The 13,924-nt window shown below is 41.2% G+C and overlaps 1 protein-coding gene across 2 annotated transcripts in view; it reads left to right on the plus strand.

Moving 5' to 3' along the window:
- The first annotated feature begins 1,961 nt into the window (after positions 1-1,961).
- Positions 1,962-13,924, plus strand: part of slc37a1 (solute carrier family 37 member 1) — a 25,164-nt gene continuing 13,201 nt past the window's right edge. For both annotated transcript variants that reach the window (XM_014340449.2, XM_005943415.2), the window contains exons 1-7: positions 1,962-2,104; positions 4,357-4,606; positions 8,422-8,503; positions 10,465-10,585; positions 10,789-10,867; positions 11,387-11,522; positions 13,526-13,602. In XM_014340449.2, the coding sequence (XP_014195935.1) occupies positions 4,551-4,606; positions 8,422-8,503; positions 10,465-10,585; positions 10,789-10,867; positions 11,387-11,522; positions 13,526-13,602 (551 nt within the window). In that variant the 5' untranslated portion in view covers positions 1,962-2,104; positions 4,357-4,550. The remainder of the gene's footprint in view (positions 2,105-4,356; positions 4,607-8,421; positions 8,504-10,464; positions 10,586-10,788; positions 10,868-11,386; positions 11,523-13,525; positions 13,603-13,924) is intronic.

Here is a 13,924-nt window from a genome sequence, read left to right on the forward strand (position 1 = left end):
TTCTTTCATGAGTTATTTACAAGTTTCTCTTTGTTCACAGCCATTGACATGTCGAAGAGGTTAACACGTGAGGAGCGGATCGAAATTGTGTTGATATCTGGTGAACCAGTAACCGGGTCATTGCAGCAGATTTCAATGCAAGACACCCTACGAGACCACCCATCTCCCATGCTACAGTTAGCAAACTGCTTGCTAAGTTTCGTGAAACTGGTTCAGTGTTGGATTTGCCAAAATGTGGACGCAAGAAAACTGTCACTAATGAAGAAACATCAGTGGCTGTCCTAGCTTCATTCAGCAAGAGCCCACAGCGTAGCACTCGCCGCATGTCACTGGAGAGTGGCATTAGTCGAACATCCCTTCGGCGGATATTAGCTACTCACAAATGGCACCCTTACAAACTCCAGCTACTGCAGCATCTCAACGAGGATGACCCAGATCGGCGCACAGAATTTGCAGAATGGGCAAAACAAAAATTGGAACAGGACCCTCAGTTCACGCAGAAGATTTTGTTCAGTGATGAGGCAAACTTTTATGTGAATGGTGAAGTTAACAAACAAAACCACCGCTATTGGTCTGACACTAACCCACATTGGATGGATCCCTCCAAGACTGTTGGAACAACAAAAGTGATGGTTTGGTGTGGTATATGGGGTACAACGATAGTGGGTCCATTCTTCATCAATGGAAACCTCAAGGCCACTGGATATTTGAAATTGCTACATGATGATGTGTTTCCCTCTTTATGCACTGAAGCTGGCACGTTCCCTGAGTTTTTCCAGCAAGATGGTGCACCACCACATTATGGGTGCCAGGTCCGAGCATTCCTAGATGAACAGTTTCCTGGAAAGTGGATTGGTCGTCGTGGGCCAGTTGAATGGCCCCCAAGGTCTCCCGATCTGACCCCCTTAGACTTTTATCTTTGGGGTCATCTGAAGGCAATTGTCTATGGTGTGAAGATACGAGATGTGCAGCACCTGAAACTACGGATACTGGATGCCTGTGCTGGCATTTCTCCTGCAGTGTTATTATCAGTGTGTGAAGAGTGGGAGAAGAGGGTTGCATTGACAATCCAACACAATGGGCAGCACATTGAACACATTTTATAAGTGGTCAGAAACTTGTAAATAACTCATGAAAGAATAAAGTTACGTTGAAACCAAGCACACCATTGTTTTTCTTGTGACATTACCAATGAGTTAGATGTGTCACATGGCCCTCTTGTTATTGAAAAAACAAAGGTTGTATCCAAGATGGCCGACTTCTAAATGGCCACCATGGTCACCACCCATCTTGAGGAGTTTGCCCCCTCACATATACTAATGTGCCACAAACAGGACTTTAATATCACCAACCATTCCCATGTTATTGCGGTGTATCCATATAAATGCTTCACCCTGTATATAATATACTATACCTTATATAATTATAACTATGTGGGTTTTAGACCTGGGCTTAGAATGGCCTATGAACTTGTTTTTATTTATGAAGAAGCAGAACGTCCTCCCTCCCTCGCTGTATGTCATTATGTCGCACACTGGATCGCCTTCTCCACCCAAACACAACATAAATCCGGCCAACGATTCACTTCCTTATAAACCTTTGAATCAGGTACTGGAGCTGTGACGTGCTAAATAAATCTTCGGACGTCATTGATCACTTGGGCGCTGTCTATTTTTTTTGACACATGAGCTGGAGCTTCAGCTTCACATCGCTACTTTGAGGTTTAATCATTGTGTGCGTGTGTTTTAGATATTGTGTTAGGGATTTTTAACTCTGGTCCTGCTGTCATCTGTAGAGTTTACTCAAGCTCAAAATGAAATATCCCATGTGAGTTTGAATTATTATTTTTCACAAGATTATTATTATTGTTGTTATTATTATCGTGAGCTGGTTTTAGCCCTGAAGCAAGCTAGACAGGGTCATCTGAACACGAGCGCGAGAGAGCGATGATGACGTCAACGACAGCCCGGGCAAGCCCAGCTGTGAGCGCGCGCGCGCGAGTGTGTGACAGTTCGTCGCCTGCTTTCGTACAACAAGGAAGTGGAGGGTATGTCACTGAAGGGAAACCTGCAACGAACGTGAAGCGCTAGTTTCCCCCTCCGAGGTAAGCCCCTGAGCAGCTATGGCGTGTTTGTTTGCAGTTGGATGTCTGCTGCTGCCACAGTTGTAGCGGTTTAGCTAGCAGTCTTTACAATGAATCGGAAGCTCGGCTATATTCACCTTGCTGTCTCCCACAGGATCAAAGGGCTACTCCGAGACGTTGGAGGCTCTCGTTTTTGCCTTTGTTAATGGTTTACAGATAACAGGGCGGTTTTGATATAGCTACAAATAGGAAGGGAAAATATCGCCAAATCTCACAGTCGGTGCATTAGCCTGTTTCTCATCAGTGTCCGAGTAAGCGTCGCCGGGGGCCGACGTGTTGTTTGATACAAAGCACCGGAAGCACGTTCTCCTTTCTGGCTATATTAATTTCTTTCAAGGAAGCAGAAACGGTGACCGCGCTGTTAGGAGAGTTGTGCCTGTATAGTTGGATGTTAAAATGTCAGAAGATTGTTAAACCTGTGAACTATATCATGTGATATTGATGTCACTTGAGATTTGTGAGTGTTTATGGTGATTGTGATTATGAAAGGCTAGTAACTAATCGAGATCTCGGCAGTGAAATACATTGATTGCTTTGTTGTAAGTGAAGATGCACTCCCATTTAAATATCGGTTTTCTGGGTTTTCCGATCACTCAAAAAAGTAGTCTGACATGTCATGACATGACTACTTTTTGCTTTCTGTTTCGGGAAATCGTCTCTCTGACGATTCTTTACAGACCTTTGCATCTTCATCAGCTTCATCTCATACATTCTGCATGCATGATGACAGTTCTCTGCATTGTTTTTCTTGCCCAGTTGAGGCACTGTATCCACTGTATCCTGAATCATCCCAGTGTGATGCGAGTGAATATTCTAATAACCACTTCTCGTGTTCTTGTCTTCCATATCTGGTAAAGCTAAGAGTCTTAAGTGCCATCTCCTTTTGGACCTGACATTCTCGAGGCACCTTTCCTTTAAGAATTTTACCTGTGTGCTGGGAACGCCTGGCAGAGCCCCAAGTCTGTAAAATCTTCAACTCCCACCTCTGGCAGAACCTCGACAGCATTCTGGGGGGAGGCTGGGCACATGAAGACCTTGTTGTAGACCATGTTCTGCAACTCCTTTGCTGAGGCGGCTGCAAGGTGGTTGACCATCATGGTGGTAACCAACCCTGAACTAGAGGTCAAACCTCTAGTTCAAGGATTTCTAACATCTCTTTGAAGGGAGCAGTCAAGTTGGAGTCCTTTTGGCTTTTCTCAGCCTGTAGGACTTAGGAAGCAGCTGACAGATACTGGCAGGCCAATTCCACTTCCACACCTGAAGCAAAAAACTCAGGCGTGGAAGGAGTTTGGGGAGGCCATGGAAAAAGAATTTCGGCCTGCCACAAAACTATTCTAGCAAACTGTCAAGTGACTATGGAAGGTAAAGCACAGTGTATGATGGGGGCGAGGTGTTGCTGACCTCAGGATACTGGGTGTCTGGCTTGTTACTACGAGTCATTTGATCCCTGTAAAACCATTGCAGGAGCTTGGTCTGCATTGCCAGCAATAAGTCATACTCATTCTTGCACACGTGTTTTACTCTACCAGGGCTGTCCTGGTGTCCTGTTACAGAGTCTGTTCATAGTTTTTAGAGAAGCTTTTATGTGAGTATGTGAAGTGGATGATGATAATAATAATATAATAATGATCCATTAATATTGCCCAGCCCTAGTACAGAGTATTATTATATCGTTGAATGTTCAGCCACAGAAAAGGCTTGAAAATCGCCCTGTGACCTATCGCAAAAGTATTTTTTATGATCAAACTAATAATTTTATAGGTCTACAATTTGCCAGTTTTCCTACTAAAAAGTGTATCATCACCCTTGAATTTTGTTCTGGAAAATCAGAGTTGGTCAAACTGGGAATTTTTGTGAAAGTTGGTAAATTAATATGGAATGACCCACGTGTCCTCCTGAAGTCAAGTTGACCAACTCAGTGGACTGAATGGGCTCACACATCTTAGCCCAGGCAAAGTTGAGACTTCATACTCGTTAGCAGCTCAGAGTTTGTTTGTGAGGTAGTATGAAGCTGTGGACCACATGTGAATTAAGCTGTGCAGTAAAAACATGTCATATTGTAAACTAGGCTTTTTCTTGCCCTCTTAATATCTTTATTATTATTATTATTAATATTATTATTATTATTATTATTATTATTATTAGTATTATTATTATTATTATTATTTATTATTAGCATTATCTCTTCTTCACTGTTCTATTCATCCTTTCAGACTGCTGACATCTTCCAACCAGCTCCATGGCTTTGTGGATCAGCTGACTGTAGTTTCTTTTGAAGATGGATATGAACAGAGACAGCAGGGCCATGTCTGCATGTACTTCATGATTTCCTTCAGCGCGAAGAGATTTGAATGCTGAGCCCTCATTAGCTGCCTGTTAGTGGGATTGTCCATACCTGTGTTCAAACATGGCTCCTGTTCCTCCAGGGGTCCGCCTGCTGGTGTCCTTTGACAGGGACCAATGGTGAGTTTAAATTGGACTGGCTGTCTAAAGGTGCTATTGACATTAAATTCTGACCAGATGTTGGTAACAACCCACCCAGTCCACAGATGTAAAGAAATCAAACCATAGATGGCCATAAATTATATGTAATAATGAGAAGTGGAACAGGGAAATGGTACAGAAACACATAAAGAAAGAAAGGTGACAAAAGGCCTGGAAAGATTTTACCAGCTGAAATCTATGAGTAATTACAAAACTAACCTCTCACTTAGTGCAAATTAATATCAACTGGTTCAGTCCCAACTGGTGAGCTCTCATTACCAAGGTGTCACACAAGAAACATCTCATACTGGACAAAACCAATGGAGAGCTCCAGAAATATCTAGAACCAGCAGGCATGATTGTTTCAAAGAAAACAATAAGTAATGTCACATTTGCGGTGGGCTGTATGCAAGCTCACATACGTGACTGCACTGCTTAGGAAAAAGCATGTTGTAAACTACTGAGAGAACATAGTGTGGTCAGATGAGATTGAAATTAAACTAATAGCAACGCATGAGACAGTTTCCTCACACAGGAAGTGTGTTGAAGCTGTCATCACCAACAAAGGCTTTTGTATGAAGTATTAAATGCATTTCACTAAGCGTGAGTATTACATTATTACACATAATTTATGGACTTCTATGGTTGGATTTCTTTGCATGTGTGGATTGGATGGGTTGCTACCAACATTTAGTGATAATTTAATGTCAATAGCATCTTTAGAGATATATTTACTTAGAAATTTGGTGACATATTCAATATTTATTTTACTCGCTGCATACGTTGAAACCGATCTTTCTGATCACCCTGTAAAGTTTACTGTACAAGGTCGAGCAGTCAGTTTCTGCCTCTTTGACGTAGTAGTTGGCCGTTGAGGCTGCAGCCGGCCAAGTGGCATTGTTGGAGCTGCGTCAGCAAAAATTCCCGGCAGGTAGTTTTACCTGTGCTTACACCTAGTTTCACATACCTGATGCTTTGTGTAGACTCGACTTTCAGGTTTCTGAAAATATGTTGGAATGTTTGTTATTTTTGGTTGTGATTGATTTATTTATAATATTTTTGTTGAAAAGATTTTTAAAAATCTTTCCATAATGCTGAATAAGCAGAACAGCAGTAACTTTGATCTCTTTCTTTTCTTTTCCTTTTTTTTCTTCTTTTCAGGATTTTTTTAAAGTAGGCTTTAAGTTGTTTGGGCTCATCTTTGGCCTGCATCCAGAAATATCATCTAAGTAGTTACGTTGAAATGAACAGGAACAAACCCATTTTTTGTTATCCTGACTTTGATTTAACAATTGATTTATTAACAAACGTGTTCAATAATTTTTCAGCAAAAGCAGGAGGGCACAGACTTCATAGGAAACATATCTTATTTAATGTTTCTGAAACATCCGAAGTTTTCTTTCTACTGCATGACAAATGCAGTAATAAGGTACACGTTTAAGACATTTGACCCTGTGTTTGGGTTTGTAAAGGTTTCATTAGTTACACTGTCTTCACTAAGCCTTTGAAAAGTTATAGTGGGATTTTGTTTTTTTACTTACTTGTGTGTTTATATAACTTAGATTAATTGTGCACTCCTCTGTGAACAGCTAGTGCGTTGGTCCCGGCCACCTATTATAAATTACCAATTTAGGGTAACACTGGTGATACAGAAAGGGGCAATAATGTGACACTCCATGCGTTAAATGTAGGGGTCATTAATCATCAGAGCAGCTGGTAGGAAGCACAGCTGCTCTGCTCATCTACAAGGTTGAAACTGTTGGTGGAAGTGGTTGTTATTCACTTGAGCTACTTGTAATTCAGACTGCTGTGCACTGCATATATCTAGCTTTTATTATTTGAAGGGAAAAAAAGACAAATTGTTGCCCACTATGTTAGTTCAAGAATGAATCAGGTTTAAACATAGAAGTCATCTCATTTAAATGTAGCACACATTTTGGAGGAGCTGTTAGGTCTGTTGGTCCTAAACTTTGGGAGAAGCAACCTGTCACTGAGCAGACTCCTCGGGTTGTTTGCACTGAGAGAATTGCACATATTGCACATTGTTCAGTGTTTTGTTGCTACAATGATAATAATGATTCTGATTCTGTGGATACTTTCCAGACGCACTGTGATATCAAGAACATTAATGTCTTATGTTACCCTTGAACATTTCTCTTCATACAGTTATCATCTTATATGTCTTAGTGAGACATTTGCAGCCTAACACACCTGGTGGTTTGTGAGCACTTGGTATCTGTCAGGTTTCAAGCTGCTTTGTCAGATGATGGATTTGGTCATCCTGCTGTACCCAGGATGCACTGCTGCAACATACTAACCACATGCTGTCCAACTGCTGGATAAGAGTGTATCTAACTTTTTCTCGGCCCATTTTGAGTTTCTGCTGCACAGCCTGGTAAAGCCAACCATAGTCTGTACTGCGGGTCAAATGAAATGTGGATTTTGGGCACAGCCACACCTTCTCTCACGTCTTATTTGACTGCATTTGACTTTCTGTCTTGTGCCAGCCTCTGCTTAGAAATGACCTTACACTCAAGTCAGACGTGTGTGAGCAAAGACGAGCGTAAATATGACTGACGTAACGCAAACAGTAAAGTACATAATCCAGGTACAGGATATCAGGATTCTATTACAGGATGTAATAGAATTTGTTGGCTCCTCCTGCTTATTGTAACACATGATACATTTAATCAGTTGATGCCAGGTCTCTCTTGGAAATGAGATTTTTAATCTGCCTAAATATTTCACAGTACTTATGCCTGTTTATTTACATATGTTGTAGCGTTGGTCAGCTAGGTTTGGGGCATCAAATCAGTTTGCAACATTTCCTTGTAGGGCCACAAAATGTCTGCAGTGAACCTTTGTGCATTTTACAGTTTGAGATGTGGACTTTCTTTGTAAAATAACATCTAAAATTACAACAACTGCAACAATGTTTAAACTTGGGCTGGGCGGTCGACTCCATAGGCTAATGCTAGATGACTGATACTGTTACTGCCACCAATGACAGTCACCAGTCACCAGACTGGGCGAATAGATTCATGTATAACCATTAGAGTAGCACTTTCACTCTCCTCCACCACAAATGTAAGCACACTGCACACAGTGATGCCTGATTTACCGTTTCCATGATTACTTAACATAAGCTGACAAATATCATCCAACAGCTAATATAATAATAATAATAAGTTATAACAATTACGTGTTCTTTATTGTATTGTAAATGTGCTCACTTATTAAGTCTATTTTTTAAATTCACTCCAACCAGCCAGCTACTGTATACATGGTGTTTTTCAGCCTGTCCATCTCTAAGCGCACTGTACCCCTGTTCTTCAAACAGTCTATTATTAAACAAAGAAGAGAAATGGCCAAGTTACCTGCACCTCTCCACCCTCATCCCCAACAGTCTGAAGAAAGGTTTGATACTCTGCTCCTCCAGACCACATAGGCCAGATACTGAACTCTACATTTCCCCATCAAGGTGTGAGTTTGTTGGTAACAGCTAGAAAGCATTTAAGCACAAAATAAAGCACTGTGACACTGTTACTCTCACAGCAGGGGGCTGTGCTACATGAACACAGCCCCAACATCCTTTTGTTAAGTATAATTTCCCTGGGGGAATTCAAAGTTGTGAGTTTGGTGTCAGTTACATCTTTTTTGTAGCCCACTGTATCTGTGGTAGTGCAGATGACTCATAATTATGGACATCTCAAACCTGTGATCAAAACCTGTGATCTCCATGTTATGAGCTCCCTCATTTCTCAGAGCTGCCTTCCTGTGTGCTCTCTCTTCAGGTACAGAGCTCTCACCTTCATCCTAACCTTCTTGCTCTACACCAGTTTCCACCTGTCCAGGAAACCAATTAGTATTGTCAAGGTAAGATATGGTATTCCAGAAACAGTACATGGCATTAATGATTGTACTAATAGGTGCTGCACTGTTGTGCGATGTTTGTACACTGCTCCAAAAGATTAAAAGAATACTTTGAAAAAATAGCAAATCTCAGATGTTTGTAGCAATTATTTATATGTCAAGACCTCCGTATACATATACACACGCGGCCAAAATAAACTCATCATTCCAGTCTGTGCTCCATCACAGCTTGTTTACAGCCTTCGCTGGTTACGACCAGCTGGTGTACATTGTCCTAATAAACACCCGCAGCCTTGGGCTCTGTCCAAATCTCCCCCAAAGAAAAGAACAGGAGAAAGCTAAAAGAGGTAGCAAAGGAGCTTGCTTTGTAATCCCAGTAAGAAAGAACACTGACCTGGAATGGATGCAGTCTGGACCCGGGACAAATTTATGAAAGAACTCAATGCAGAAAATCAACAGAGGTGGGACAAAGACTGAGTAGATGCTGAGTGGTGTGCTCTACAGCAGCGGTCCCCAACCTTCTTGGCATCACCGACCGGTTTAATGTCAGACAATATAGTCACGGACCGGCCTTTAAGGTGTTGCAGATAAATACAACAAGATAAAATTATACTACCGAGACAAAAACGGTGGTATTCTGTAAATATAATAATAAACGTGAATTCACTGTGTAATAACTTTATTAGCAGCGTCCTCCTGAAATGCACCAACAACATTGAGAGTAACATCCTCCTCTCTGCCCCTTAATGCTCTCTGGTCGCTATGGTAATGCATAAATATTTCTTTCTCTACTGCGACCATCATGGAGTCAGGGAGAAAAGGCTTCATGAGAAGAAAGATCTTTCAGATCTTTAAGGCTGCGTTCACTCTGCAGGTCTTAATGCTCAATTCCGATTTTTTGATCAAATCCGATTTTTTTGTCTGCTCGTTCACACTACAAATAAAATGCGACAGCAAACGCGCTCTAGTGTGAACGCTCAAAGCGGCCGCATGCGCAAAAGAAGACGTCACACACAACGCGCTCTGTTTAGACCCAGAACAACAGTATTGTTTGACTGATGGCCGTTAATGTAAAGACTTCAGACTTTACGTTTCGCAATTTTTGCTTTAAGTTATTTTGTTATTTACATAATAATGTAAATAACCTAATAATGATCCTTATTGCTGTTTTAGAGGAGCGCTGCTTCAAAGGATAGCTGCAGATTTCTGTCAGAATCTGCAGATTATACAGTACAAAGAAAATGTTCACGTTGTCTTCCCAACAGTTTCACTGACATCTACACTGGATGGCCAGGAAGCGTTTGCGATGTCTTCTCCAGCGCTAATAATTAGCGTCTGTCTTCTGTCAGTGACGTAAAAGATTTAATGCGACATGACCATCAAACAGCAGTCGCTTTCTAAAACATCAGATATGTATCGGATTCAGGACCACATACGAAAGTGACCCAGGTCGGATTTGAAAATATCGGATTTGTGCCGTTCACACTGTCAGACCATGATCGGATAGATGGGTCGCATAGGGTCAAAAAAATCGGATTTGATGTGCTTTCGCCTGCAGTGTGAACGTAGCCTTAGTGAAGGGCAGGAAAGACCATGCCAGTGGAACAGGGAAGACTATATTCAATTAAACAATCAAACTGCCAGAGAAGTGAGCAGGATGGTTTCCACATCAGGAAAGTGACGCTAAACGCACCTCAAAAGAGCAGTGTGTGGCTCCGTGTGTCCAAGAACCTCAGTAAACTGGAGACCTTTAACTGGCAGACTGAGTCTAGAAGAACTGAAAAACTCTCAGCTGCTACTTTTTTATTTTGAATCTTGAAACTGTTAGATCCTTGATTTGAGATATTCATTAACATTTTTGTTTTTTAAAATTCTCACCTCTTAAACAGTTACCCAATCACAGTAAAGACCCCTGTTTCTTCTTCCTGTGTTTTCTGTGTGGCTTAATGGTTTTGTGCTTACAGAGTGAGCTTCATAAGAACTGCTCAGCTGTCAGTGAAGCAGCCATCATTGCATCCAGCAGCAGCCAGCAGCCCTCCCTGCTATCTCTCCACACAGATGTCGACTGCGGCTGGAAACCTTTTGGTCTGTCTTATCTTGAGATGTTTTCATCTTTTTAGAATGTTTATAATGTTACAAGTTTACACTAAAGCATCAGCAGCAGCAGGTTTCTTAATACTCATGCATGCAAAACATAGATGAATGTGTCGAGCAATTAGTAAAAACTTGCAGATAAACAAAACCTGCTGTGCTGTCCTGAATTAAACACCTGTTCCCCATATTTACAGATAAAAGCAATTACAAACAGCTGCTGGGAGCCATGGACTACTCCTTTCTGTGTGCTTACGCAATTGGAATGTACTTGAGGTAAGATGGCAAGGTGTGGAGGAGGAAATGATTTTACACAGTAAATGTGAACTGGTGATGAAGAGAGAAGGCCGCAGCTGGCCAGTGGATTTGAATAAGGCACCTTCTTGCTATGAGGCAGCAATACTAACCATCTGCCACCCGCCGTTATTAGTTGGATTATTAAAAATTCTCTGGTCTGTTTGTGTCAATAATTCCTACATATTCCTCCATCATTATATGTGCTGTGGTTTCACTGAAGTCCAGCATGTTTTCCATTTTTCCATCGATCTAACGATTCCCAGTCTGTCCTTCCGCACCTTGACATATACCGCTGGAGTGAGTGAGTGTGTTATGACCACTAATTTAGCAAGTTGCCAGAATAAAATGATAATTATTCAGTGTATTTATCCTCTTTATCCAACCCCAGAAACCACATCAGAACTTTTTTTTCTCTCAGTAACTCTCAAATATTTAAACTACTTTATGTGCTGAAATGTGTGATGGTTAATATGATGTCATCACTGTGCATCCATCTAGCGGCATTATCGGGGAGCGCCTGCCCATTCGTCTGTACCTCACAGTGGGCATGCTGGCCAGCGGTGTGTTCACTTGCCTATTCGGGCTTGGCTACATCTACAACATCCACAACCTGAGCTTCTATATATTTGTCCAGGTGAGGTGCAGGATGATCATTTTATAGGATGATATGTTCATTTACACCGCTCAAAAAATTAAAGTAACACGTTAACACTAGAGATGGACCGATCCGATATTACGTATCGGTATCGGTCCGATACTGACCTAAATTACTGGATCGGATATCGGAGAAAAATAAAAAATGTAATCCGATCCATTAAATATCACGAAAGCACCTCACAAAACTTGCAACACGCCGTAACTCACCTCAGAACGTTAGCACGTCGGAGCAGTATGCATCACGTGATAGAGCGGCTGTGGCATGCGGGACCTGTCGGTGGTCTGGATAGCATTTGGAGCTTCGCTAGCAACCCGGCATTTCATCTCCGACAAAGTTATCCCGAGAGAAGTAAAGCAAGTGTGTAAGTCCATCTCTGAATGTTTGTAAAGCATTCCTGCGTTAAGCTTAACAAGCGATATATGGAGCGACTGCCTCTTCTTGCTGCTACTTCAATCATGAAACTGATCAATGATCAGCTGATCGGCTTTTCTGTGGCGAGTCCGTCTCTGTTGTTTGTTTTTGGCCCACTTTGCACCAGAAAGAGGAAACCAGCAGCTGAACAACAGCAGCACGTTTAAGCTTGATAAGCTGTTGTTAGAATTTATTTAATATTACTTTCTACACCAGGATCTTTTTCTACGTAGCTGACGGCTGGTAACTGTGCAGGGGCGGATCTAGCAAAGTTTAGCCAGGGGGGCCGATAGGGCATTAACAGGGAAAAGGGGGCACAAAGACATACTTTTCTTTCTTATTCTCATTTAAAATGTCTAGCTTTTAATAAATAATTATCTGACACCCAAAGTTTTAATCTGATGTAAAATGAATAGAAGTCAATTACTGTATATAGTGACTATTAAGTCTAATATATACCCTAGTAAGCTATAGTACTTTTTCCTTTGGGAAGGTACCATCTGTGCAGTCTGCAATTTTGTTGAAGAAAGATGTTGAATCTATTTAATATTTCTTGAAAAATAATTGATTTCTGTGCATTTTTTTTCACACTGCATCAAATTAAGGTTGATTACGTCGATTAAGCATCATGAGGTGGAGCGTGAGGGATGGTTCCTTATTTTTTATTTATTTATTTTTGTTGTTGCTGGGAGTTGGAACCCTATTAGTTAGGTTGCTTAATATTTACGCTAAGTACTCTTTAAAATACCAGAATAGGGAGGATGGTGTAGGTTTAAGTTTATTAGATTGATCAGTATTGCTGAACTATGAAACATTTTTTTTTGCATACAGGTATAACAGAATAGCTTTAGTGTAGTTGTTGTTTTAAACTTGAGTATGAACTTACACAAAATGCAGCAAGATATTTTAAAAAACAGTTTTGTTGGTTAAAAAACACTATATCGGATTCATATCGGTATCGGCAGATATCCAAATTTATGATATCGGTATCGGTATCGGACATAAAAAAGTGGTATCGTGCCATCTCTAGTTAACACACATCAGAGCTCAATAGTAAAGAAAAAGAACATCAGATATGTCTGTACTGATATAGACTGGGTATGAATAGGAATTAAAAGACTTCGTTTGATGAAAATGACAATTATAAACCTACAGAGGGATAAATTTAAAGGAACAATGAAAGTGAAAAAAGTGTAAAAATAATGTGGCAGGCTAGTCCACATCAAGGCCTGCTCCTAATGAAGCAGTGGGTGATATCCTGGGCATCTCATCCCAGATGTGGACCTCACTGTCAGCAGCATTACTGAGCTGCTGGACGGTGAGGTACAACCTCACATGACACTGACTTGGCTCAGAGACATTACTACGACTCCTACTTTTACAAGGACTCTCCAGCACACATAGGAGTGTAAGTGGATATGCACACGAAAATGCACAATGACAGGTTTATGTAGCAATAAACGTGCCATTGTGTATGTTTATACAGAGGAAGTGCACATGTGACCCTGTAAGGAATGCATAACAACAAACTGTTCTGCACAGTGATTCACCTTCTTGTCATTTTGCAGGTGGCCAATGGCTTGGTTCAGACCACTGGTTGGCCTAGTGTAGTGACCTGTATCGGCAACTGGTTTGGAAAGGGAAGGTAATGTCTAAGAATTCCGGGCTGTATAATGCACACTGGCTGTTAGCAGAACAAAAGAAATAAAAAGTTGGACTTTATGACCGAACAAGATCCATCCATCTATTTTCTTCCACTTAGCCAGCGGAACTCACATTAGCATGTCAGTGAAGAGATATAATCTCTCCAGCATGTCCTGGGTATACCCTGAGGCCTCTTCCCAGTATGACATGCCTGGAACCCCTAACTCAGAAGGCATCCCAGTCAGATGCCCAAACCACCTTGATAGGTTTGTAGCTTGAATCTATCCGCTGGAACGTTGAAGACAATATAATTACACTGCAAA

This window comes from Haplochromis burtoni, unplaced genomic scaffold, assembly GCF_018398535.1.
Source record: "Haplochromis burtoni strain Fernald_Lab_line unplaced genomic scaffold, NCSU_Asbu1 Contig_372, whole genome shotgun sequence".
Taxonomy (NCBI): Eukaryota; Metazoa; Chordata; class Actinopteri; order Cichliformes; family Cichlidae; genus Haplochromis; species Haplochromis burtoni.